The sequence below is a fragment of the Mizuhopecten yessoensis genome, unplaced genomic scaffold (assembly GCF_002113885.1).
Source record: "Mizuhopecten yessoensis strain PY_sf001 unplaced genomic scaffold, ASM211388v2 scaffold716127, whole genome shotgun sequence".
Classification (NCBI taxonomy): Eukaryota; Metazoa; Mollusca; class Bivalvia; order Pectinida; family Pectinidae; genus Mizuhopecten; species Mizuhopecten yessoensis.
The window spans coordinates 112,820-136,994 of record NW_018479961.1 but is presented as its reverse complement, the minus strand read 5'-3'; the positions used below and the strand labels follow the sequence as shown (position 1 = coordinate 136,994).

The following is a 24,175-nucleotide window of genomic DNA, read 5'->3' as shown; positions in this document are numbered from 1 at the left end:
AATTGGCTCTGTATGGATATAGTAAATAACAAAAACAAAAAATAATGAAAAATACCATGTCAATGCTTACATACAGTAATATACAAAACTTATTGGATTATCTAACTTGATATTCCCATTATTGTTATATGACCTTAGTTGTTAAAAGACTTAAAACTGCAAACATACACATCTGTCATGATTAGTCAACGTGTGTTCTGTATCTGATTGTGTTCATAGCCGACAGGATTGGTTTTACAATTTCACTACCCGCTACATTTCGTTTATATTCCTACGTCTTGTTTCTTGTGCTGTTTGTTTAACTGATTGGTAGCGTAGAACAGCATAAGTTTTCATTTTCATACATGTACTTCTTTTCTAACATTATACTTTTTTGGTCCCATACTTACATGTAGGTACATGTAGCACTGGTGTTTACTAATCGCCTAAGAATTATTATTTGTCAACTCTTCATTTTAGTTGGTCCAATAAACAGAGAACTTTTTTGCCGACCTAGTTTTTTTGGGGCCTGTCTGTACGTGGTACAATATTAATTTTGATTATTTAGGTAACGATTCATGATCATAACTTTGCATCAACTCGTGAAAGAATTTGACCCTATGGGCATTTATTACAAAACTTTATTCGGCTTCTTAAGGCAACATTCCTGTTTTAGTATTACTTCCCAACTGTGTACTGTCTTGTTTGTTGTAAATGGTCAATTATGCGTGTTGTGTATGAGTGTATGTATGTTGGTGTATTTGCCTCCTTGTGTGTAATGTATGTGTGCTGGAGGCAGGGTATGCTGGTGTATTTGCCTCCTTGTGTGTAATGTATGTATGTTGGAGGCAGGGTATGTTGGTGTATGTGCCTCCTTGTGTGTAATGTATGTGTTCTGGAGGCAGGGTATGCTGGTGTATTTGTCTTCTTGTGTGTAATGTATGTGTGCTGGAGGCAGGGTATGCTGGTGGATTTGCCTCCTTGTGTGTAATGTATGTATGTTGGAGGCAGGGTATGTTGGTGTATGTGCCTCCTTGCGTGTAATGTATGTGTGCTGGAGGCAGGGTATGTTGGTGTATGTGCCTCCTTGCGTGTAATGTATGTGTGCTGGAGGCAGGGTATGTTGGTGTATGTGCCTCCTTGCGTGTAATGTATGTGTGCTGGAGGCAGGGTATGCTGGTGTATTTGCCTCCTTGTGACAGCGCGGATATGATGCCGCCTTTATAGTGCTATGTTACCGTGGCGAAGGCACCCTGCATTGCATTCCGCTCAGCACCATTATAATGACAAAGGTTGAAAAGGTTGTTGTCATTACCCCTCAATGTTGAACGTTGAGCAGAAAATAACAACTACCATATTAAAGGACTCTGGTATGTCCCAGATAAATACATTATATTTTGTTTATCAGAACTATTCACATATTATGCATTGTCTTTTGTTCGATAGTTGGGATTGTAGCACTCCTTTTGTTTTTTTTTCTTACATGTAAAAGTCTATTGTCGAACTTCTCGCCGACTGTACTTTAGTAGGTCCAAGTGATCGATAGAACGGTTCCGTCTTTGGTTCCTTTTCTCGGTGATGATACGTGATGGAAATTGCACCTCTTTTCGGTCTTGATGAGGTCGTCGACGTCATTAGCAAGGCTAACGGGTAATCTTCCACAGTTAAATGATTTGATCCAGTTTTATTGTCACGGACACTCTTCCATTAATAAGATTTAAGTAACTATAGATTGGGCATTAGTATATTTACCATAAAGTTACACGGCATTCCGTAGGTAATTAACGAACATGTGTGTAGAAGGTAGTAATGATTCTGTGTGTTTAGGAGTTTTAGTGTAGCAAACGAAATCAGTACATACTAAATCTTTTTAAAACAAATATATATACGGCTCGAATCACACTGTAGGGTTTGTGTTGACTTGTGCGGTTTGATATTGTAATATGTTATTAAAATACATACAGTCAAAGAGATTTTGGACCTGATTAGACAGGACTTCCATTGTGAACTGGCTTATTATTGTCCATTTATTTGCCTTTACATGTTCGATTTAAATACGCTTATTATTGCGATCTTGTTGTTTAGAAACTGAAAACGAGCAGGGTCAGGTTTATTTGTCATTATATCACTTCTGCATAATATCTACATCAACCCATGTAAGTAAAATATTGATGAGAGAAAGAATATCCCTGCTGGTACCCATTACATGATCGAAAGAGGCGATTAATGTGGATCTCTGCAGAATTTGATAGCAACACTTATAATTCTTTTATTTTCTTTCCTTTTCAAACGCAATTCTTGGCGATACCTTACACTTTTGACCTTGGTTTTGAGCGTTGGACCAAGCAAGAAAGGTTAGTCATTCTGTCCCGTAACAAAGACTAACAAAAGTCCTTAAAATTGGTACTTGCCGCTGTCTGCTCAACGTTCAGATTTGAATGGGTGGTGGTAATCTGGACGCAGTCGTGGTGTGACCGTAGCTGTTGCATAACTTGTATTGTACGATATAATTGTATAAATTTAACAATGTATCTATATATATCTTTATTTAAATAACGAGTTCAATTCTAGATGTGATACAAATACCTCCTTCAAATAGAGCCTACTATTTTGAGAAACACTGTAAATGTTAAAACTAAAATATAAACACAGGAAACAGTGACTGTTTTTCATTGAAATAATAAAAATGAAGGTAAGGCAGGTGCTCTTGAAGGGAACAATTAAGACATACAAAGTCGCAAAGCACAGGCATATTTCTACAATGTTATTGATCTTATCTACAGTTGTGATGACTCCGTTTCAACTTTGATGTTCCGTTCGACTTTTGTTATACTTATATAGAACAAATCGCCTTAAAAGCACATATAGACCTATATAGATACAGCTGTTGATTTGTATATTACACTGCAATTCAGCTTATGTCATCGCCATGTAGCCGGACGAGTGGCGTATATGTACACATGACTTCCGTCCGTGTTGGCTTTGTTTTAGGGTTTACGTCCTTGTGATACAAATGATGTTAAAAAACATACATCTATGGTGTAAAGTTTAACATCCTAGGTACAATCAACAGCCTCTGTTTTCTACCAGGATATAAATATTTTTTGTTGGTATAGCGAATGAAAATCACAATGACATTACGCTGCAATAACTGCTAAATTGTAAATTCATCCTAGTATTAGTTTGATTAAATTCATGTTAGCAATACTGACAAGAATATTAGATCTGCATCATGAACCTGCATTTAAGATATCCAATGTTTAGTTTATCGAATTAAGGTATCGTTCGATCCCGCGCCCGGGCGGTTGGGGGACATGTCCGGTATAGGGTTACTATGCACTGTGTTTGTTCAGCCCTACTTTTACAAAAATGTACGGCTTCGGAAATCTATACGTGACACTTGTATGAGAAATACAGAATTAAATAACTAACGCACGGCCGTTAAGGCAATACATTTGTGAAGAAATTCTAACAATGTAACATTATTACTGAATGCGTCCCTAGAGTTTAGGTAAAGTGAAAATACATCACAAGTTGTTTGAAAATTAAATATATTGTTATGAGTCATAAAACCATTAATCGCACTTCGGACAAAAATGTCCAAAAAACATTGGTTTAGAGGTGTCACGTGGTGACCCTCTAATTTTCTATAGAGGGTCAGTAGGATTCCATTATAAGGCAATATGGCCGCCCATTGCTCACCGCTTCAAAACTCAAACAATAGATACGGGTACCTGAATATTCTCACAATTAACAAATGAGAAAACGTTAACGATCTGTGTGATATCTTGTTCCAAGGACAAACAAATTGTTACATGTTATGTTTTTGTTATATAATTTATTTTATTTTCATTTATCAAAGTTGATTAAATTTGTTAAATGTTCATATTGTTTTGTTATGCATTACATCATTTTCATTTTAAGCAAAAAGGGTCCTCGATGCGATAAATTCGTTATATAGTCAGTTACTGACCCTCTACAGAACTATAGAGGGTCAGTAAGATGTATTGGAGGCTCGGGCTCCGCCCTCGCCCCCTATAGATCTTACTGACCCTCTATGGTTCTGTAGAGGGTCATTAACTGACTATATAACTAATAATATCTTAACTGATAGTCGTGACGTCGTTATTATCGTGACGCCATAACCGTGACGTTTGAGAAAACTGAACGACGCCCCTGTGTTGGTCGGCATCAACCGCGAATAAGAAGAATTAGAGGATGTCCAATGGTTTCACATTGAATACCATATATGTTCCAAGAGGATGTCAGTATAACGATATTTTCACGAATACGAAACAGGATTAAAATATCAGTATAGTTTCCCGTACAAGTGAACTATGTATGGTATTCAAGAGCAAAATAATTTAATATTTTCAAAAAATTGAAAGGTCGCGGGATCTAAAGATTATATCGTCAGTGTCTTTAAATGTTTAAAAAAAATGTGTGATACTTCATTACATTTTTATATTACTACTTCTCTTTGTCAGGAATAAATATCTAATCACCTAATGATGCCGACGAAAAATGTCAGATACACCTAATGTCCACATGTCTATTACCAAGCCATATTAGGCACCATAACTTGTCACTATGATGTGACCGAGTGTATTGTCAGCCACACAAGCTATTACATATCAATCGTACCATGACCAATTTGTCAGATACACTTATTTATCACAAATCTGTGTCACTACTTAATCTTTTAAGGCACATTATCTTATTTTTTGGTTAATAAAACCGACACTAATTTGTCAGGTAACCTTATGTATTAGGTTCCCCTGGCGACCTGATGGAGGTCTACAAAATATTGTCCGTGAAATATGACTAAAGTTTCCGACATAATTAATAATAGGTAAAGTTTATCAACACGTGGACACAAATTTAAAATTTACAAATCGCATTCAAGATTAAATTATGGATTTTTTTCGTTTACACAGAGAACTGCTGATTTATGGAACAATCAAATTTAAACAATTGAATATAAATTAGTTGAACACTGGCAAAACCAAGTGCAGACATACAGTTTTAAAGACAAATCGAAATCTAAACGTTGCAACTTTAAATATGTTTTTATTTTAGCAGTCCTTCAAAGGATTTTACAATCTTTATTTTGTCAGAATAAAATCTATATATCACTAGTCTATGTAGTTTATTTCTATGCGAAATACCTCATCACGTACATATAACTGAGTGTGTTTTGGCACAATCTTCAGTCAACTCTACCGAGACTAATAGGGTAGGTTAAAGCTGTATAACATGTCTATATTGTTTCCCGTTAACTTGTCAAGCCAGTCGTTCTGGTAGTGTTAATAACGAGTACAGATAGTGCATATCCACACTGTTATGTCACGAAGACTACAAGGAAGTCCTCCTGGTAATCTACACTTTTGTGATACCCTATTGTGTTCTGTATCTGTTCTTCACTCGTACAAAATGTCAGTTGTCTGTTCGGTAGCATCGTCCTTGGAGTTTTCTTCTTTTACTGTTAATAATATTTGCGCTTTCAAATTTCTATTCTTTGATGGAACGTTTTTCACCATAACTTATTGTGTCGTCTATATCCAAAAAGACATTTTCATTTCAAGAGAGGATTTCGTATTAGCCGAGTGTCAATGGACATTGATCTTTTGCTGTTTCAATACACACAAACATTAATCTACTCAGACAGATTCCGGTAGAATTGCTGTGATATTTGAGTCATATTTAAGCCTGACTTCAACAGAGTTACTCTCAGTTACCGCATAACCAGGGATCTGTTTCGGATCAAATTTTACCCATTTGCATATTCAAGTGTATAAGAGAAAGCAAAATAATATAAAATAGAATATTTCAATTATTACCGAATAGAAATGTGTTTGTGACGTAACTATGACGTCATATTGAGATTGCCTGAAAACGTGGAACATGATGTTAAAAGGATTTATCATCATTTACTAGTTATGGAAACAAGAAACTCGGCAGTGGATCGATATGGGCGTAGTATCCGCCTATCACGAGATATGATTGAATCACATGGACCTACACGACATACGAAAGTATTTATGTGTCCGACATTGTGGTCAACTCCTCTCGTACACGTCGTCTGGGCCGGAACAAAATGGAAATTACGGAGATTATTCAGACTTATCACCAGTGAATCAAGCATTTATGGGCTTTGATATTAAATATCAAGAGGTGATTGATTGTTTTCCCATTAGCATGCATAGTGTTATTTTTTACAATTATACCCAGGACATCTGCACAATCACACGCTGAAGTACCAACGGGTTGTTTGATATCTAAGTTAGGTGTTAAGTCTGCAGAACATAAAAGCGTTGGATTATATGAATTATTAACAATATGCATCTACGTCATATACTTTCTTGTCGGGTATTCCATACTTAGAACAGGCATAGAACTGTAAACAGTTTTAGACGAGGTATAACTCAGACATTGTACGAGTGTATGTATTTGAAGTATTATCATCAAATCATATGTCTTTGATGTGTGTGAGATTTACTTCCGTCGCTAATCCAGATCAAAATTAAGAAAGCAGAGATGTACAACGATATAAATATATATATATACATACTTTATGAATTTAGATATGCACGTGATGACCTTTATTATGTCCCGGTCTGGGAACAGAACCCACTGCCTTCCTCACCTGGGTGAACACTCACCATTAAAGCCAAAAGTAAGGTGTTGCCTAGCAAGGCGCTAAGCAATCAAAGGTAGCTAGAAATTTAGAGTAATTTGAAGATCCCTAATATTTGAATGGGTTTCAGCATATTTATTTTGGACGCTTTTGTTTCGCAAGGCACAAAGGCAACTTCTACAGGGGGTTCCCTCATTAGTCGCCTTTTGCGATACATGCATTGGGTAACAGCAGTGTATCCTTTTCTCGATTTCCCACCAGCAGGGCTGTATAATGATTACTGATATTGAGATATAAGACTTTTTTTTTTTTTTTTTTTTTTTTTTTTTTTTTTATCTGTGATAGGATGTACAGATACATATACGTGTACATATTTGATCTCGAAGTATCTGGACAATGGCATTATTTTGCTAATTCGCACTGATGTAATTAGTGGCCAACCTTTTGTTGTCACTCGCTGTTCGATAGTTTCGCAACCAAACATGGTTTGCTATGAAGCACGGGATGTATGTCGCACTTGATCATGTTATAAACCAGAAGTGGGTACATTCCTGCCTTTGGAGGATGTCAGTCGCTCTAGAAGAATAAAGACATCCGTTTTGAGTCGGGAGAATGATGTGAAGGGATCGACAGCTTAACAAACAGACTGCACGCAACATGTAGTCTTAACGAAGAAACATATATTCCTGTTTATTATCAAATTATTCTCTATCTTTTTCAAACTGGGATCTTGAGATTTTCACCACGGTCGTGAGGAGCCTACTTGTCTCGCTAGAAGTTTGTATGGCCTCGGGTATCGCCTGTATTGACATATAATTTCAACTGCTCAACGTCATGGCAAGCACCATCTACACTAATATTAGTGAGATGATTATATTCTTGTACACATAAAAATAGAAATAAGGATTTGATAAAAAAAAAAAAAAGTGATTGGCCTCAGGATTACAATATGTTTCAAAGAAGAAGTGTGTATCCTTTGTAAAAGTGAGATGAATATATACTTATTCATTGCATCAGCCAAAAGAGCTTTTCGCTAAACTGTTAGTTGGCCAGTATGGATCTACAATGGATATGGTTATTTGATGCTACTAATTTCTTGATTTAAAGATTATCAAATAAAAGCTTAAAGTACATCAAATTGTTTAACACTTGACAATGATTTTAACGAATACGTCTCGCGCACGCCATCTGAAACCACTGGGATCCCGCTGTATCATTACACATAACCCAATGCCCCCCTTCAAACGTAATAAAATTTCGGGAGAACACACAGACGCCGATTTACCGTCTGCCCGTCGCGCGTTTTCTCTCCCCTTTTGGTTTGGTGAAATAACAGTATCTCATTTCATGCTATGGTAAGAAGAATCACATTTATGTGTGTCTTGCAGAATCTATGCTACCATCTGTCTTCAGCTAAGGGACCATTTTATTTGATTTTCTCTCATGCCTGTCTTCTAGCTAAGGAGCATCTGCTTTGTTGTCTCCTCACCACAGCTACGGCAATACAAGGACTCATGTGATGGAGCTACATGAAACTATTTAACAGTGGGAAATCAGTATCATTGCAGCGCCAGAAATATTACCCAATCACATTACTCTGACAACGGTATATCCTGTCCTTACCAGCACCGATTCAAAACTTTACATCAAGCAGAGAACATTGATTGGTTTTGTTTTATTTTCTTTAACGTCCTGACAGATAAGGTCATTTAAGTGCGTGTCTCCATGTCTGTTGTGTAAGCGTGTATGTGTGCCGGAGACAGGGTATGTTGGTGTACCTGCCTCATAGTGCTATCTCACCGACATACCATGCCGAAGGCACCCAGCACAGTATTCTGCCCGGTCACATTATATTGAACCAGTAGTTGCCATTACCATAAAAGGCTGAACGTAAAGCAGGGAATTACAACTTCCAATTTTTAAGGACTTTGGTATGTGCTGGCCTGGGAACAAAACCCATTGCCCTCCTCACCTGGGCGAACGCTCATCATTAAAATCGAAAGTGAGGTATTGCCAAGCAAGGCGATAGGAAATAAATATGTAATTTGGTTGCTTTTGTTTCTCCAAGCAGAGGGCACAAAAGCAAATTCCCAATTAGGCAGGAGGTTCCAACATTAGAACCGCTGTTTTGACAATTGGTTTATCTCGGTCAGGTAAAATAATTCATAACCTCTGTTCTGGGCTTGCGTTCTAAGTAGCATTGTCAAATGAGGGTGAGGAAAAGAAAAATAATAATAAGAAAGTTAAGATTTGTTTGTTTCTGGTTGAACGTTCTTGCAACAGCAAGGGTCATACGGTTAAATGGTTTACCACACGACTGATACACACCCCAATGTCATGTTATACGGTTAACCACACGGCTAATACACACCCCGTGGTTGCTTGGACAATGTAGTTCTAGTGAATCTACATCGATATACGAGTAAGTTTATGAAATACGCAGTGAACAACACTATTTGTTCCTTTCATGGCTTTTAAATTTTAAATTAAGCAATTTGAGAAGCCCTTCGAACTTTTCTTTTAATTTACAATGGTCGTCATGCACGAGCATTGATTGCCACACTGCTCATGGATTGACGCGGTCAGACCGAAGCCGCCATTGTTGACGTAACCGCCAAAGAAATTTGAATGTGCATCCATGGAATCAATGGCATAAGAAGTTTGTCAGCAATCTTTTGTTTTATGATTAGACATAATGGATCCAGTACATAGTTTTCAAGTTCATACATGTAATTTGCGTGTACATGGATTCAAATAATTAATTTAATGTTAAGTACGACATCATTTGTATGATAAAAAGTGCTATTGATATCGATTTGATTTCATTAGTATTTGCATTCAGTGTTTATGATGCATTTATATAATCTTCTTTATGATGGATTTATCATTTTATATAAACTAAAACTTCTCTCCATCCATGTAGAACAGATTACGAATTATATAGGATAGTGTTCCCATGTTCTTATTTGTTACAGCATTTTCTGTAAACAAATATATAGCCGTATGACTGCCAAATTTAATTAAGTTATGTTGCACATGAATGCAGGAAGCAAATTTGACAGCAAATTGGCGGCCGATGGAAAGGACAATTTTATTACCATTAATAGAATCTCCATAATCTTAAACTGACTATATATCCGAGACTATTGCGCACAATTCCGAATGAATGTTTAACCATGATCCATAAGTGCCCCGTGCCTTGTTAACGTACAACCACAAACCAGGAGGTCTAACCAGGCAGTCGTATGTGCATCAAGATTGAACACCGAGACAACTAGGAAGCAACAGCCGGACATGAATACGCACATCACGTCAACTTGAAGTCCCAACACACCATATCGATACTAGGGAAAGGTCGGACGCCAAGTCAGAGGATGCATGTTATAGTGAAGTTTCACTATGTGTTGGGAGGTGTTCTTAGATACAAATGTCAGATATTGGTACCTACATACAGTTTGTCTTTTTGTTTTTGCTGTTTTTATTATCATTAGATGCGTATGTGTATATATATGCACGTAAGTGCAGTTGGTCAGATATTTATGATAGTGTATCGTTTTCTTTGAACACAATCAATCCAATCAAAGAATATGCATGACTAGCATGACTTTGATAAACCATGGAAACTGTAATATTTATAATATGATAAAAAAAACATGTCCTGCATCCATTTAAAGAACCACGGAAATGTTTACATGTAACTTGATATGGCCATTTTCTGTTAAAAATTGATTGACGATAAAAAAAACACCACAACATTATACATGTACATAGTAAGTATCTGGCCAAGTCTACAGTGAGGTCATATCTGATGAAGTACAATGATAACGTATCATAGAAATGTTTACTGTACTAGTTTGTTTAGGGTTTTGAATTCTTAAAAAAAAACCGGCCATATAAAGCCGTTTACAACAGAGGACATGGCCACTTTAAACGCGAATCTCAGAACAGGTGTCATAACACATCAACTGGTGTCATTACACATCAACAGGTGTCATTACACATCAACAGGTGTCATTACACATCAACCGGTCATATTATCTTGACAACGGACTAGACTATACTTTCGTAGATAAAATTCATTGGAAATAATCTTGGTTTACTAACATTTAAATATCTACATAAATAATGGACGTTTATGTTGGCAGGATGTCCAATACCCTGACAATATTTACAGAGCAAACAATCAACTGTATACAAGTCTTGACGTTATATAACATGAGCTGCAAGCTAATCGGAAGTACACTTAGTTACCCAGGTCACATCCCTACAAAGCATGATATAGCCGTGGAACACTGATGATGCATCGTTATTGGGCCTTTCTATTAGTTATTGGACTGTCATCATTCTGTGTACTTACTATACGTCAGCTTTGACTAAACTCTGCAAAACCCCAATATCGAGATTTTTTAAGGATAATTATAGTCGGCAATTATATAATCAATAATTAAAAAGCGATGCTGATAAAATGGACGTTTCATTGTCGATTATTGGTCCCTCCGAACAAAAGTTCATTTTGTGAATATGCAAGTTAAATACAGCTGCAAATGCGCCAGTCCAAGCAGCGTACAGCTGTTACACGTGTTCCTATCACATATCAAGGACTGAAATACATATGTAGTGATATATCGCATATGGACTGAGTTTATGACTAATATGCGAACATCCCACAGTAAGAAATGGGGGCACACTAAAGCAACGACCAAAAATGCTGCATTATATATGTGTCATCCAATCAACACTAATATATCATTCATTTTCCAATTAAAATGGTTGAGATTAAAATGTTTAAATTGGGGAAGCATGTCTGCCCTCTATTGACTCTGTTAATCAACTGTCTAAGGAATGGACAATGGAGATACCAGCCGTATCACCGACATTGGTCACCAGACTAAATATACTGAGGTGCTTTTCTTATCAATTGCGATGTTTTAGGCTATGCTGAGGACTATATTAGCTGTCTCAAGTTATCGCTGTAATTGGAATGGACGGACGAGCCAGGGTTAACATACTGTCCGACATGTTTTCAATGTATTGAGCAGAGGTTTTTGTGTATGCCAAGGGGTGTCGGCCAGACGACATGTATGCTTAATCATTGGCTGTAAGTTCATCCAAGCGTTCTGAATAAGTATAGATCGACCGTAGACATTAGAGGAGAGTGCTGCACTGTCCTTAACCCTATATACCAACATAATCATCTGACACCAGAGACCTATTGCAGCCTCTCCATGCCCGTAACAGTCAATATAACACGTGGTGAGACAACCCATTAGCGAACTGCAACTGACAAACAAAACTGGTATTGAAATATAGACGTGAATTGACATAGGTATTGATATTGTCCATTGAATGTCTACTGCCCATCACCAGTCCCCCGAGACATTCAGTGATTTGAGTATACAATCACCTAATGGTGTCTCGGGCTCGGCCGTATATGAACAATGTAACTACAAAAACAAAACTGCGTTAATTTGTAACGGTGTTGATTAAACTGGCAATAAGGTAATTTCACGTAAAGCAACATTTTCAATGTGTGTTATGTCCAGCGCTGTTGACATTAAAACTAATTTGGTTCAAATGGCTATGAGCAGATAAAACAAACATTTTAAAACTGAAAAAAGTCAATTGGCTTGGGTAATTAGCACTTTCTAAACACTTGACGCGTCGTTATACTAATGAAACGTGGTCCCATCAAAACCCTAACAAGTCCGTGGCGAAAATTTGATTGAGAGGAATGAGAGTATGACGTTATGTTTTGTTTTAATTGCTACAACAAATAAGCATATTGATAACAGATTTTTTGGATATCATTAATAACTGTATTCTTACAGAATGGAAGAGTAGGAAAATCGATTGTTTCCAATTTCATAATGCTTTATCGACCTGTAAACACATCTAGACGTGAATATATACATGTAGTTTAGCTAACAGCAAAGCATTTATATATGGCGGGATAATAATCGTTTCTGATAATTATCTTCAACCCCCGAAATAGAAAGAAGGACAGGTGGTATATAAACTGTATAATTTGAAATATTCGTGGGTATTATCTTTCGTGGCCTGAAGCCATTTATGTCGTTTCGTGGTACAGACATTCTTGGATACCCCCATATAAACAAAGAGTATTCAAGTATATCAATTAAATTCGTTGTATTTTTGTCGGGGTTTCGTAGCATCCACGACCACCACGATTGTTTATATACATCGAACATTTCATGTTATAAAGTACATATTATAATGTATGCCACTAGTCCTTCGTGCACTGCTGATTCATTCCTGAGATTGCCTATGCCGAGTTATTTACGCGCAAAGTGTACGATTTTCTCCTAACCTTCTGCTACTAGTTAGCATAATCGTGACCTCCGTGATTGGGACCATTTGGCTGTGATGTCACAAGTTCAACAGCTGTAGGAGCAACCATGAAAGGTACAAGCGATAGCAAGTTTTAAGGAATCGGATTTTGCTGACGATGACATCATATGCAGTTTGCATCCAGTCATATCATTTGGCAGAGAGTGGGTCTAATGGGGTAACACAGACTGGTATCATTGCATGACCAATTATTTAGCATTAATGGGAAATTAACTGAATTACCGTATCGGAGGGATATTAAACAACAATGCTTTCTTTGTTGTTCATCAACAATTTTGTTATTCTTTATTTTAGCTGGAAAATCTGTTTGCAATCACCTCCCTTACTCTACAGTGAGAACTCATTCTATCTTGTCGCCGCCGTCGATGCCATTTCGTGACTAGTTTCTGTACCGGATTATTTCTATTTCAAAACGCAATGTTTACAAAAGAGTTCAATGTTTGTGTCTGCATCACATGTATGGCATATTTAAATATCCACTCTGACCTACCCTATAATCACAAATTGACGGTAGTGTGTCCTCTTTGTACTAGGTCGACGAGTTAACAACATATTACCGACAAACAGTTTTACATTCATTAATGCTATCGGTCTCAATAATATTATCGAACTATGAGGTTAGAAATAAACTCTTTTTTTTAATATGATATACATAAATTATAATATCTTGGTTTAATAATGAAAATGATCTCGATCCACTTCCTTAGCCTACTTATGTGTGAAATTCGCGTACGTGTAAATTACACTAAAACTCATGCAGACAGCAGGAACCGGAACACACAAAAGAGTCAGTAGGTGGGCAAGGGAGTACCTGATATTATTACGTAGATTACGTGTCTGCCAATTTTCCATTTAAATAAAATGTCCTTAGCTGATATAACTGGAAAATTAATAAGGAATAAACTTCAGGTAAGTATGCATAAATAAAATGCGTAAGCACTGTCACAGATTGGGTTGCATTTTATGCAAACCCCAATATATACAACTGCATCGCCCGTAATAACGCATATACTGGACCATATTTTGCACTTGTTATGTCTGATCAGGTGATTCAATGATGAATAACTCGTATTTGTGAGACTTGAACACGCTGATTCATCAGTATATTTACTATTAATTACAAATGAAAAAGGTGCATTTGTTCCTCAATTCACTCGATTGCATGAAAAATAAAACCACGGAAACTATTCCCTCCCTTTACCTCTATTTAATGCAACGAGACAAGACAACTCATGCCACTAGTAGTACGTACTTATTCACAATGGTACACGTTTTTATTACTGGGGGTACAAGTACATATGTTGCTGCTCGTTATGAATATGAAATATTGTACCAATGCATTAAAGGAATGGGGTGCACTTACATTTGTCTTTATTATCAAGACTCTTAATATCACTTGGAATGTGATTTCGAAACATTAATGGAACTTATGCCTGATAATTGGCAAATTAAAAGATTGAAATCAAAACACTATTCTTTAACTTTTACCTGATGTGCAATCTTCACACAACAATTTCAAGAAGTTTGCAGTTGAATCAGCAGAAACAAAGCATGTAACAACGTAACCATTGTCTGCAGACACTTATATTTCCTGCTTGCAACAATAGACGAAAAACTAACTAATCATGCTTCTGTATTACACGTTTCCGAATACCGGCTTATGTTAAGCATACGAAACTGCCTCGTTTGCGATTGATTCCATATTATTTACAACATGTTATGACTGGTTCTTCTAGTTGCTCTACCAAACCTTTATTCAGACTTCTTATTAAGATTTTAAGAACCATTTCATCAGGGCAGCAGTCGTATTGTGAAACATTATACTCCGGCAATGGGGTTTACGGAATGTAGATTTTGAAAAGCTCAAAAGATCTTTTAATAAATCTTTAGCATCCTTTCCTCAAACTTTCTTTTATCAGAACATCTTGCTTATCCATTTCTTACACTGTCATACCTCATACCTAGGTGCAGAATACCTTCGTTGTCGTATTATGAGAGATATTACTTCAAACGGTGTGGAATTAGGAACATTTGGTAAAGTCTGAATGTTATAGACTTTAAAGTTGAGATTAAGCGTAAAGTATGAACAAACTTGTAACACAGCATATCCTGTCTTATTTTGTCTGTTCCTGTTAAGCAACATGTAGTCAAAACAAATCAATTGTAGATTTCGGTTTGCAAAATGAAGGAGGAGTGATCCTTCCGTGTCGCTTGATGGTGTAACCTGCTGTTACCCATTGCATGCGACTACATGTAAGTGGCGACTAATGTGGCAACCCCTGCAGAATCGGGGATTTGTGTTTGTGCCCTCTTCTTAGGGACACATAGCGATTAAAATAAATCTGCTGCATCCATTGCAATATTTGGGATCTTTATATTTATTTCTACTTCTAACTTCTTTTAATTATCGTTTGCTATCTTTCCTGTCTTCTTTCTTCTCTATCTACTTTCTGTTGAAGGCGGTGTCTCCCTAGGTAACCGTCCTTACATGACCCTGGCTGTTGCGATGACGTTGAACCCATAACAAACAAACAAATTATTTCCTAGCGCATTGCTTGGCAATACCTCACGTTTGAACGTTCCCCGATATGAGGAAGGCAATGGGTTCTGTCCCCAGGCTGGGGCATCCTGTTTAACGCTCATTATTAAGGGTAATGACAACAACTGTTTCACCAGTTGTCAATATAATGTGATGGGGATAGAAGCAGTGCTGGGTGCCTTCGGCATGGTATTTCAGTGAGATAGCACTATAAAGCCGGAATCAGATCCGCGCTATCACAAAGAGGCAAGTACACCAACATACACACATGAACTTGAGTGGTCCCGTCATCTGTGGAAACCGTGTTCGTATAACGTTATTTGTTGCGAGGATGCAAACCTCCTAAAAACAAATAAACAAATAAACAAATAAACACTATATGTATTAATTATACATAGACATTTTCAAAACTTGACATTGGGACACTGCCTATACGTTAATGTATCATAAAGGTTAATGAATCTCAGGCAGAAATATCAAAGGAAATCAGGACACTACAGCCATAATTTTCAAAGCGATAAAGTGATCTATCGCCGTCTGCCCATTCTTTGATAAATAACCAGAAATGTATCCAAGCATCCGTTTCCGGTGTTGTTTCAGGTCAGTGACAGTTATCGTAGTCTGACGGGAAATACTACCGGGGTAATTAACGATCTGCAGAGTGACGTGGGAAGTCTGCATACTGAAATTAATTTATTCAGAATGATGGAGGAATTGATAGGACTTTTACCTGCAAAGTTAATCAATGACGAGTTTTAATGTACATGAATATATTACAATATACATGTAGTCTGGCACATGGTTATTGTAGTATTATATCATACTAATATAGTATAATGCAGTATCGTATAGTATACAAAGTGTTCTATGGTATATAAAAATGCATGCAGTATATAAATCAAAGTGTTCAAATTACCTAGGTTTTTAAACTATCTTTAGCAACGATATAACCGAGGTCACTTTGTCAAAGTTCCTCTTCCAGAGGTCGATCACACGAAACGCTACAGTCCAGCGATCTTCTCAGTGAGCTAAATGGAAATTCTCATCTGGCAGGGTCAGTAATAAACTACTGGCTTTGTGACAAACAATATAGTATATTCCTAGTATAATATAATGTTTGTAGGAAGGAAAGTACTGTTTTAGCTTAGCGTGTTAACAGTGTGATAATAACCTCTTGAGGAAATGCTGCCTTTCTGAAGAGTTTTTAACACGTGACATGTTAGGCTTATTATAAGTAGAATTGTGTTCATTTGTGTTTGAATATGATACAACACCCCTGGTGGTACGAGACAATTTGCTGTTCCAAATTTTAGAGAAGAGTAAATATACCAAGCAAAACAGGATGAGCTACTTCCCAGTCAATATTGAACAGATATACCCCCAGGGCTCATTTCTCAGTGGCAGCCAGACAGTGACTGAGATATCAGACTATTAAATTTGACACTGTTATAGTTAAACTTTCATTTTAGATTCATTTCAAGAACGTTAGATTAAAGGTTTTAGCAATGTTTACGCACACTTTTACGTCGTATAGACAAATTAAATGGCTGTCAAGAAAAAGACAATCAAATTCAGTTCTGTTGATGTTGTAGTTTCATTTTATATTTCAAACAGTTAAATTGGACGTTTTCTTTAATATTTACACACTTCAACGTTGTGCAGACCGCTTAGGTGCTTGGATCTGTTTGTTATCGAACGAAGAAATCTTTGCTGAACGAAATGAACCGATACCAAAGGATCAAAAAGTGGTCTTTTTTGCAACTGTACGTAATTTTAAACTGTTCACCATGAATTATTTGTACAAGTGTCTAAGAAGGTGCACCTGACCTATGTAAATACATTCATGGTACACAAAGGCCATCGTTGATTTTAACATTGTTTACAGTCCTCCGGGAAAATGAAGTAAACGAATACTCCTTAGGATAAGTACTACAGCCTACGTAATGTAAAACAGCCATAGCATTGTTTACGAATAGCAAAATCGAACAACGCTACTCTGCTTTATCATATTTTATGTATTGGAGGTTAAAAGTAGCACAAGAATGAATTCGATTTAAAACCGAGTTACTGCGAACAAAATGTTATTTATTAGCACCGATACACATAATTTTTTTATCCTTACGCAAATTCAATATTAGATAAATTTCATGAATTATAGTTTTCAATTGTTAGCTTAATAGTACAGGAATTTGTCTATTTCTGTTAATTTTCTGAATAATCGATTGGCTGTAGAAATCCGATGTATTTGCAGCATTGCTAAACATTTAGCATCCGCCTATCTAAGTATTCAAACCTTGTTGTACAAAGAGTGATATTATCACATTGTTTGTTTCATAACAGCAATGTTTTAGATAAATGTGAAACCCATGTCTAAACCACTCGTACGCTCGGATAGCCGGCACAGATTACAATAAATTCTGACTGGGAACATGGTAATGAAATACAGCTGTGAAATGCAATTACAGATAGGAATTAATATGTCTATCAGTCAGTTTGATGTATATCTTTCTCCCACACGTTTATTTGTTTACAGTTCCATGAATTACTTGTGTGATTCATGCCTATCTATAATGTTAATCAGAATTTATTTGGTCATGTCAACTTTCTATATCGAAAGAGACGCACTCTAAAAAATTCGAAACATTGAAAAATCCTGCAAATAGGAATATTTGCAACTTTTATTAGTTAAACTACCGTGTAGTCATACAAACTCGAGATATAACATAAGATAGTCTGAATAAAACTGCAATACGTAAATTAAATTTTGGAACGGAACTATTTGATATCAGATGGAATAATGTTTACTTTTACGAGATAACTTAAATTTACTTTAGTAATCTGTGAAATTGAGGTTTAATGCTGCAGTGACAGCTAAAACGTCTGGTCAGATGAACCATAGACCGTGGATACCATAGACCATGGATACTGTAGACCGTGGATACTATAGATCGTGGATACCATAGACCGTGGATACCGTAGATACCATATACCTTGGATACCGTAGACCGTGGATACCATGGGCCGTAGATACCGTAGACCGTGGATACCGTAGACCGTGGATACCATAGACCGTGGATACCGTAGACCGTGGATATCGTAGACCGTGGATACTATAGACCGTGGATACTATAGACCGTGAATACCATAGATCGTGGATACCATAGACCGTGGATACCGTAGACCGTGGATACCATTCCGTGTTTATACTTTTCCTTTTCGCTATTTTTGTACATTACATGGTTTACAGCACGTCACATTATATCTCTATACCAGTAAAACCTGTAAAGTGTCCCTGCAAAAAACATTTTAATTTATTTATACAATTATTCTGGTTTAACAGAAAGAATGGTAAATGTAATTTAAAAGCTTATCGTGTTGATTCAACAGGCACGTGGGACGCGATATTGCGTGACGTATTCACCTAGCTGTTTAACTTGTCGAACAAATTAGCACTTAAGAAATAAACGACTCTGCTGACTGTTTAAGTCTTGCTGTGCTTAACAATTCGGTGTCAAACCCATTTGTATTGCCAGAGCGGAATCACATTAGAAACGTTTGTTATATAGTTCAAACCGGGGATACACTACGTCTTTGAAATGTAAGTTTTGGTTTTGTTAAATATCGTGCAAACGTGTCATTCTCTCAAGGTTTTTGCGCGTGGTTTATGGACCATTCGTCGCATATCACTAACATTTTCATACAAGATATAAGTAAATTAATTAAAACTGGTTAGAGTCATGTCAATTCCCATAGTGCTGAATGACTATAAACGCAGATTATTACCTTTTATCGTTCAGGTAATTCAATTGTAACTAGAAATGTAGTTTTGTACGTTTCCCTTTATTATAATTAGCCAAATTTACCTTTACAGTTTCTGGACAAAAGTGTATGGTATACGTAAGGCATATACCTATGTGACCGCACCTATGAAATAAGTATTTTTTGTAGAATGCGAAGAAGGAATTGCACTGCATCATACAGCTGTTTCGTCGCTCTAGGACTCATCGGTGATGCTAGGGGCAAAACAAGGAATTTCTAATAGACCTTAACTTCTGTCTAAACAGTTATGCATGAAACAAACTTGTTGATAAATGTATGTCTATTTCGATTCAATGTGTGTCTGTTCTTCGTTAAACCTCCCTTACTGATCCAGCATGATCAAAAGTAACAATTAGGCTGTTTAACAGAGACCAACTTCAGTCACGTGTGCATTGACACTTTTTAACTCTGGAAACAGGAGTGTAACCATGTACGTATTGCATTCGGTTAATATCTTCGAGGTGTTAAGAACGTACATCCATTTTCTTTCATAAGCGTTCCATGAACATATAAAAACATTTGAAGACGTGCCTTCATTTATGTATGTGTATAATGTATGCATGTATGTGTGTGGGTGGATGCTAGAGGTTGTATGATTGTGAATGTTGATATGTTATTGATGCCTTTACATAACACGGATTCGCCGCCGACTTTTGAGTGCAATCTCTATATAAAATCATGTCAAGGCATCCAGCATTTCAATGTGTCTAATATTAATAAGATCTGTTTTCTTTCATTGCAGCCCCTGTAAGAAGAATGACCAACACTTATGTGTGGGTGTGCTTAACATGCATGTACACGTTGCCTTCCCTGGTCTTATCTACCGAAGAACCACAGAAACAAATCACGCCCGGTGCAAGGTAACTGTCTCTGTTAGATATCAATTTTAAGCAAATCCATAACATATTGAGATGACACCTCAGATTGGCAATCAACTGGTCCCATCATAATTATTGTGAGATAGAAACCAAAAAATCCGAAGTGTTGCATTTTACTGATCGATGCTACATTACACATTTTTTCAGTGATCTCATATAAGCATTATATCTCCCATTATCAGTATCGAAAAATGTAGAATTGTCTAAGTTGTAATATCCTCGTGTCTCGTCAAGAGCTAGATAATGTTCAAATTATAAATGCAAAAACAAGGAAGTGCTGTTTGGCAGACATCTGCTGAAATATATAGGATTCCAATCACACACAAATTAAATACGTACACGGAAAAATGTGTTACAAACTATGAAATTTTCTCGTGAAAACTGTGAAACGAGTGAGCTCAACAATTGTATTGTGATGTGGGAGAGATGGTTGTGGGCACGTCGCCAATCCCTGATCTTCACACAGCCGTATTAACGTGATGTTTCCACAAATACTCCGTAGTTTAGATGGTCACATAATTATTGGACTTTGAAAGATTAATATACTCCATTTCAACCGACACATAGGCACTACATCGACTGTCCTGATTATACCCCACTTCTACCGACACATAGTCACTAACATCGACTGTCCTGATTATCATCACATCCCATTTCGAGGAAAACATCTTCGAAACTTTTTTTTTTTAAAGAAGGAACACTTACTATGCTATTTGGCTCGTTGTTTTTGAGAATAGATACATAGAAATTTCACATGAAGATGCTTAAACATGATTTTGTTAGAGTATCCTATGACAATGAATAGTGTGTGAGGTTGCCTCGGAATTTTTGATATTTCTGTTGTAACAAGGTAAATAAAATAGAAGATATGGGTCTGTATGCCTATCACAACAAAAAGCAAGAAAAAATCAAATGCAAATTGATTTTTATCAATCATTTACTTATTTAACAGAGCTGACATTGTTAATATTTTTTGGGTAAAGTCTTAAGAGCCTATTCCTGTCGGATAACTTCACGTCTAAATGTATTCAAAATAGAAATGATCTGTCTTACTTACAGATGTCATGGTACTCTGTACTTGTCTTTAAAAAACGTGAAATATCCGATGGAAATATAATCTAAATTAATATAAACTTTGTACATACATGAGTAAACAGGTAGACTCATATATATATATATACCGATTCTGATTGATATATAGTTACAGAACGAAAATAGTTATATGAAATAATTGTAATGTGCATGTAACTGTAGTAAAATGTGATTCTGAAAAAAAGTTGAATAAAAATAAGTACATAAAATCAAGCTTACAAATGGTCAAAAATGTTAACGGTAAGCATCATACAATACAATCTCTTATTGGTTCACTCCTTTTTATCAGAGAAAACCATGGAAAGGAGGCACCGCCTGACTTCCTATAGTTCAAACCTGTTTTACACATTCATTATCACTTTAACGAGAGGAACATCCGTTTTGCCATCCATGTAATGAACTATGACTGACTCACATTTGAGTTTTATTGAGTTTTAACACATTTTCTAGCTAGAATAGAATGAATCTACTGAAAAATGTTTCAGTATTTGGACATAATTACTAATCTCTTCTCACTTCACTGTCATCCAATACCTTGTGATATCCACATAACTGTAAACGATTACAATCTACATTGTCAGAAAGAAACTAGCAGACTGACGTGTTACACGTGGTGGTACCTTCATTAAATGATACGTGATGTTATTCAATTGATCATGTATTTCCCAGATGGGGTAAATTTCGAAATTTTTAAAATATCATCTTTCGTACGTTTCCTTATGAAACGTACTCCGGGAGATTTATGTCGTTAACTTTCGCGCAAGGTTATTAGTTAGTTTCTGACAATGATCCTGTTTCATCGTTAGAAACAACATTACATACTACTGGGATCATCGTCACGAGCTTATACACTAGCAATATTCTGATACTTCTTTTAAAGATAAAAAGTAAAATAAATGGATCTAATTCATATTCATAGGATGACAGCTAGGAAATGTTGTTTTTAAACGCGTAGCATTGTATATAATCCAAGCTAAGCTAGTGATTGGTTTTGAATAATTTATTTTTGAAATAATTATGATTTATTGTGAGATCTTACTTATGCTTACACATTGCAGATTGGTAAGGTCACTAGATGAAGCTCGACACGATATCAACGGTATGACTAACACCATCTCCAGCCTTGACGAAGAGCTAGCCAGTAAACAGTAAGGGTCCTATTACTACCTACGTTGACTGTAAAATATTCGTCTCACTGATATTATTTTGTTTTATAGATTTACGTTTACGGCTTAGATTTCATTATGAACGATCGGAATACTTATATTTCATTTAAGTCTTTGTGAAAGCTTACCGTTATACGGTTATCGTCCCCCAAGTTTTCCACTGAATGTTTGGATAAAGAAAAGCCTGTTATATCCCACTGCATGATCAGTGACTAGATGGGGCTATTAATAAGTTCCCCTGGCAGATTCGGGGTTTACATAATCAATTATAACACAATGCGACTCTTTCTAAGCCGTTTTCAGAAAAATGTGAACGGGTTCGGAACCATGTGAAAGTCAGTAAAATAGAAGAAAAAGAAAGCATAAAAGGTTCAAATCAATGCAAAATGTTTCCCAAGAATCGAGATAAATAATAGAATGTTGTTATTTAGATTCGGATACATGTTTGATAAGTAGAACCAGATTCAGTTGTATTAATATCATCAAAGCCGGGTTGTGTTAGGAAATGTAACTGTCAGTTTAGATCCAGGTCAAAGTTACATCAGTTTTGTCAAATCGAGGTCACGATTGACAGGCGGTATCAGCTTCATGTTTAAAATAAAAAGGTATAATGGAATTTGATTCACTCTGGATGAGTTTTTACCTGATGCATACCTATGCCAAATACCACATGTTGCCTGTCTCCGTCTAAACATGAAAACCTTGACATTTGCCTTCACATACTTTGGTCAAACAAAGAACAACCGACAAAGTAATGACATAAGGGAGAAAATTGTAAGCTGTTCTCACCACGGGAAATATCTACCCAATTACAACAAGTTAATTAAATGATCATTGCTATCTTAAATGTTTCACTTAATTAGTGGTTATCCAATGACCTTTTGTACTAATGTATGTGCTTTCGTCTCATTGATCCATGTCAATCATTGATTCATAGCCTGTCCTTATCAAGTAAGACGACCGGAGTTGGATTGGTGTTTTTGCTTTTTTCATTGACGGATGTACACGACACAGCGTTATGTTTCACCTCTACCTCAGCATGTTTCCTGCTGTTTTCTTTTTGCATAGGGGGAAATGCACCATTTAAAATCTACATATTCTCATTTCGCATTTTCCTACTCTTTCGTCGGCTGGGTTCTCCTATGAACCCGTCTTCATATGATCTTGACTATTGCAAAGACGTTAACTCCCCCCCCCCCCCCCCCCCCCCCACACTAACAAAAAGGTAAATAAATAAAAAGATACTAAATAAACAGCTCAAAATGACTATATTGATTCAGACACAAGAATCAAGTTTATTAAATGACATAGATGCATGTTTGATCAATTTTTCTGTTCAGGTTTGCTTTAAATACAATTTAATAAACACGGGTGTTTATCTAATGTTGACTATAATTACACGAGTACTATCTAGGTATCCTTGTTACCAGGTGATTATCTAATGATGACTTATTACACCAGTACTATCTAGGTATCCTTGTTAACAGGTGATTATCTTATGATGACATATTACACAGGTACTGTTTAGGTATCCTTGTTACCAGGTGATTATCTAATGATACCTATAATTACACAAGTACTATCTAGGTATCATTGTTGCCAGGTGATTATCTAATGATGACCTATTACACAGGTACGGTTTAGGTATCCTTGTTACCAGGTGATTATCTAATGATACCTATAATTACACCAGTAC

At 36.3% G+C, this 24,175-nt stretch overlaps 1 protein-coding gene across 2 annotated transcripts in view; it reads left to right on the top strand.

Annotated features, from left to right (window-relative positions):
* Nucleotides 1-24,175, top strand: part of LOC110441776 — a 48,078-nt gene that overhangs the window by 10,940 nt on the left and 12,963 nt on the right. The window contains exons 1-3 of one of the 2 annotated variants that reach the window (XM_021485027.1): nucleotides 18,989-19,122; nucleotides 20,086-20,203; nucleotides 22,372-22,461. In XM_021485027.1, the coding sequence (XP_021340702.1) occupies nucleotides 20,100-20,203; nucleotides 22,372-22,461 (194 nt within the window). In that variant the 5' untranslated portion in view covers nucleotides 18,989-19,122; nucleotides 20,086-20,099. Of the gene's footprint in view, nucleotides 1-18,988; nucleotides 19,123-20,085; nucleotides 20,204-22,371; nucleotides 22,462-24,175 lie in introns of those variants that run through there. The other variant, XM_021485026.1, reaches the window with a different exon arrangement.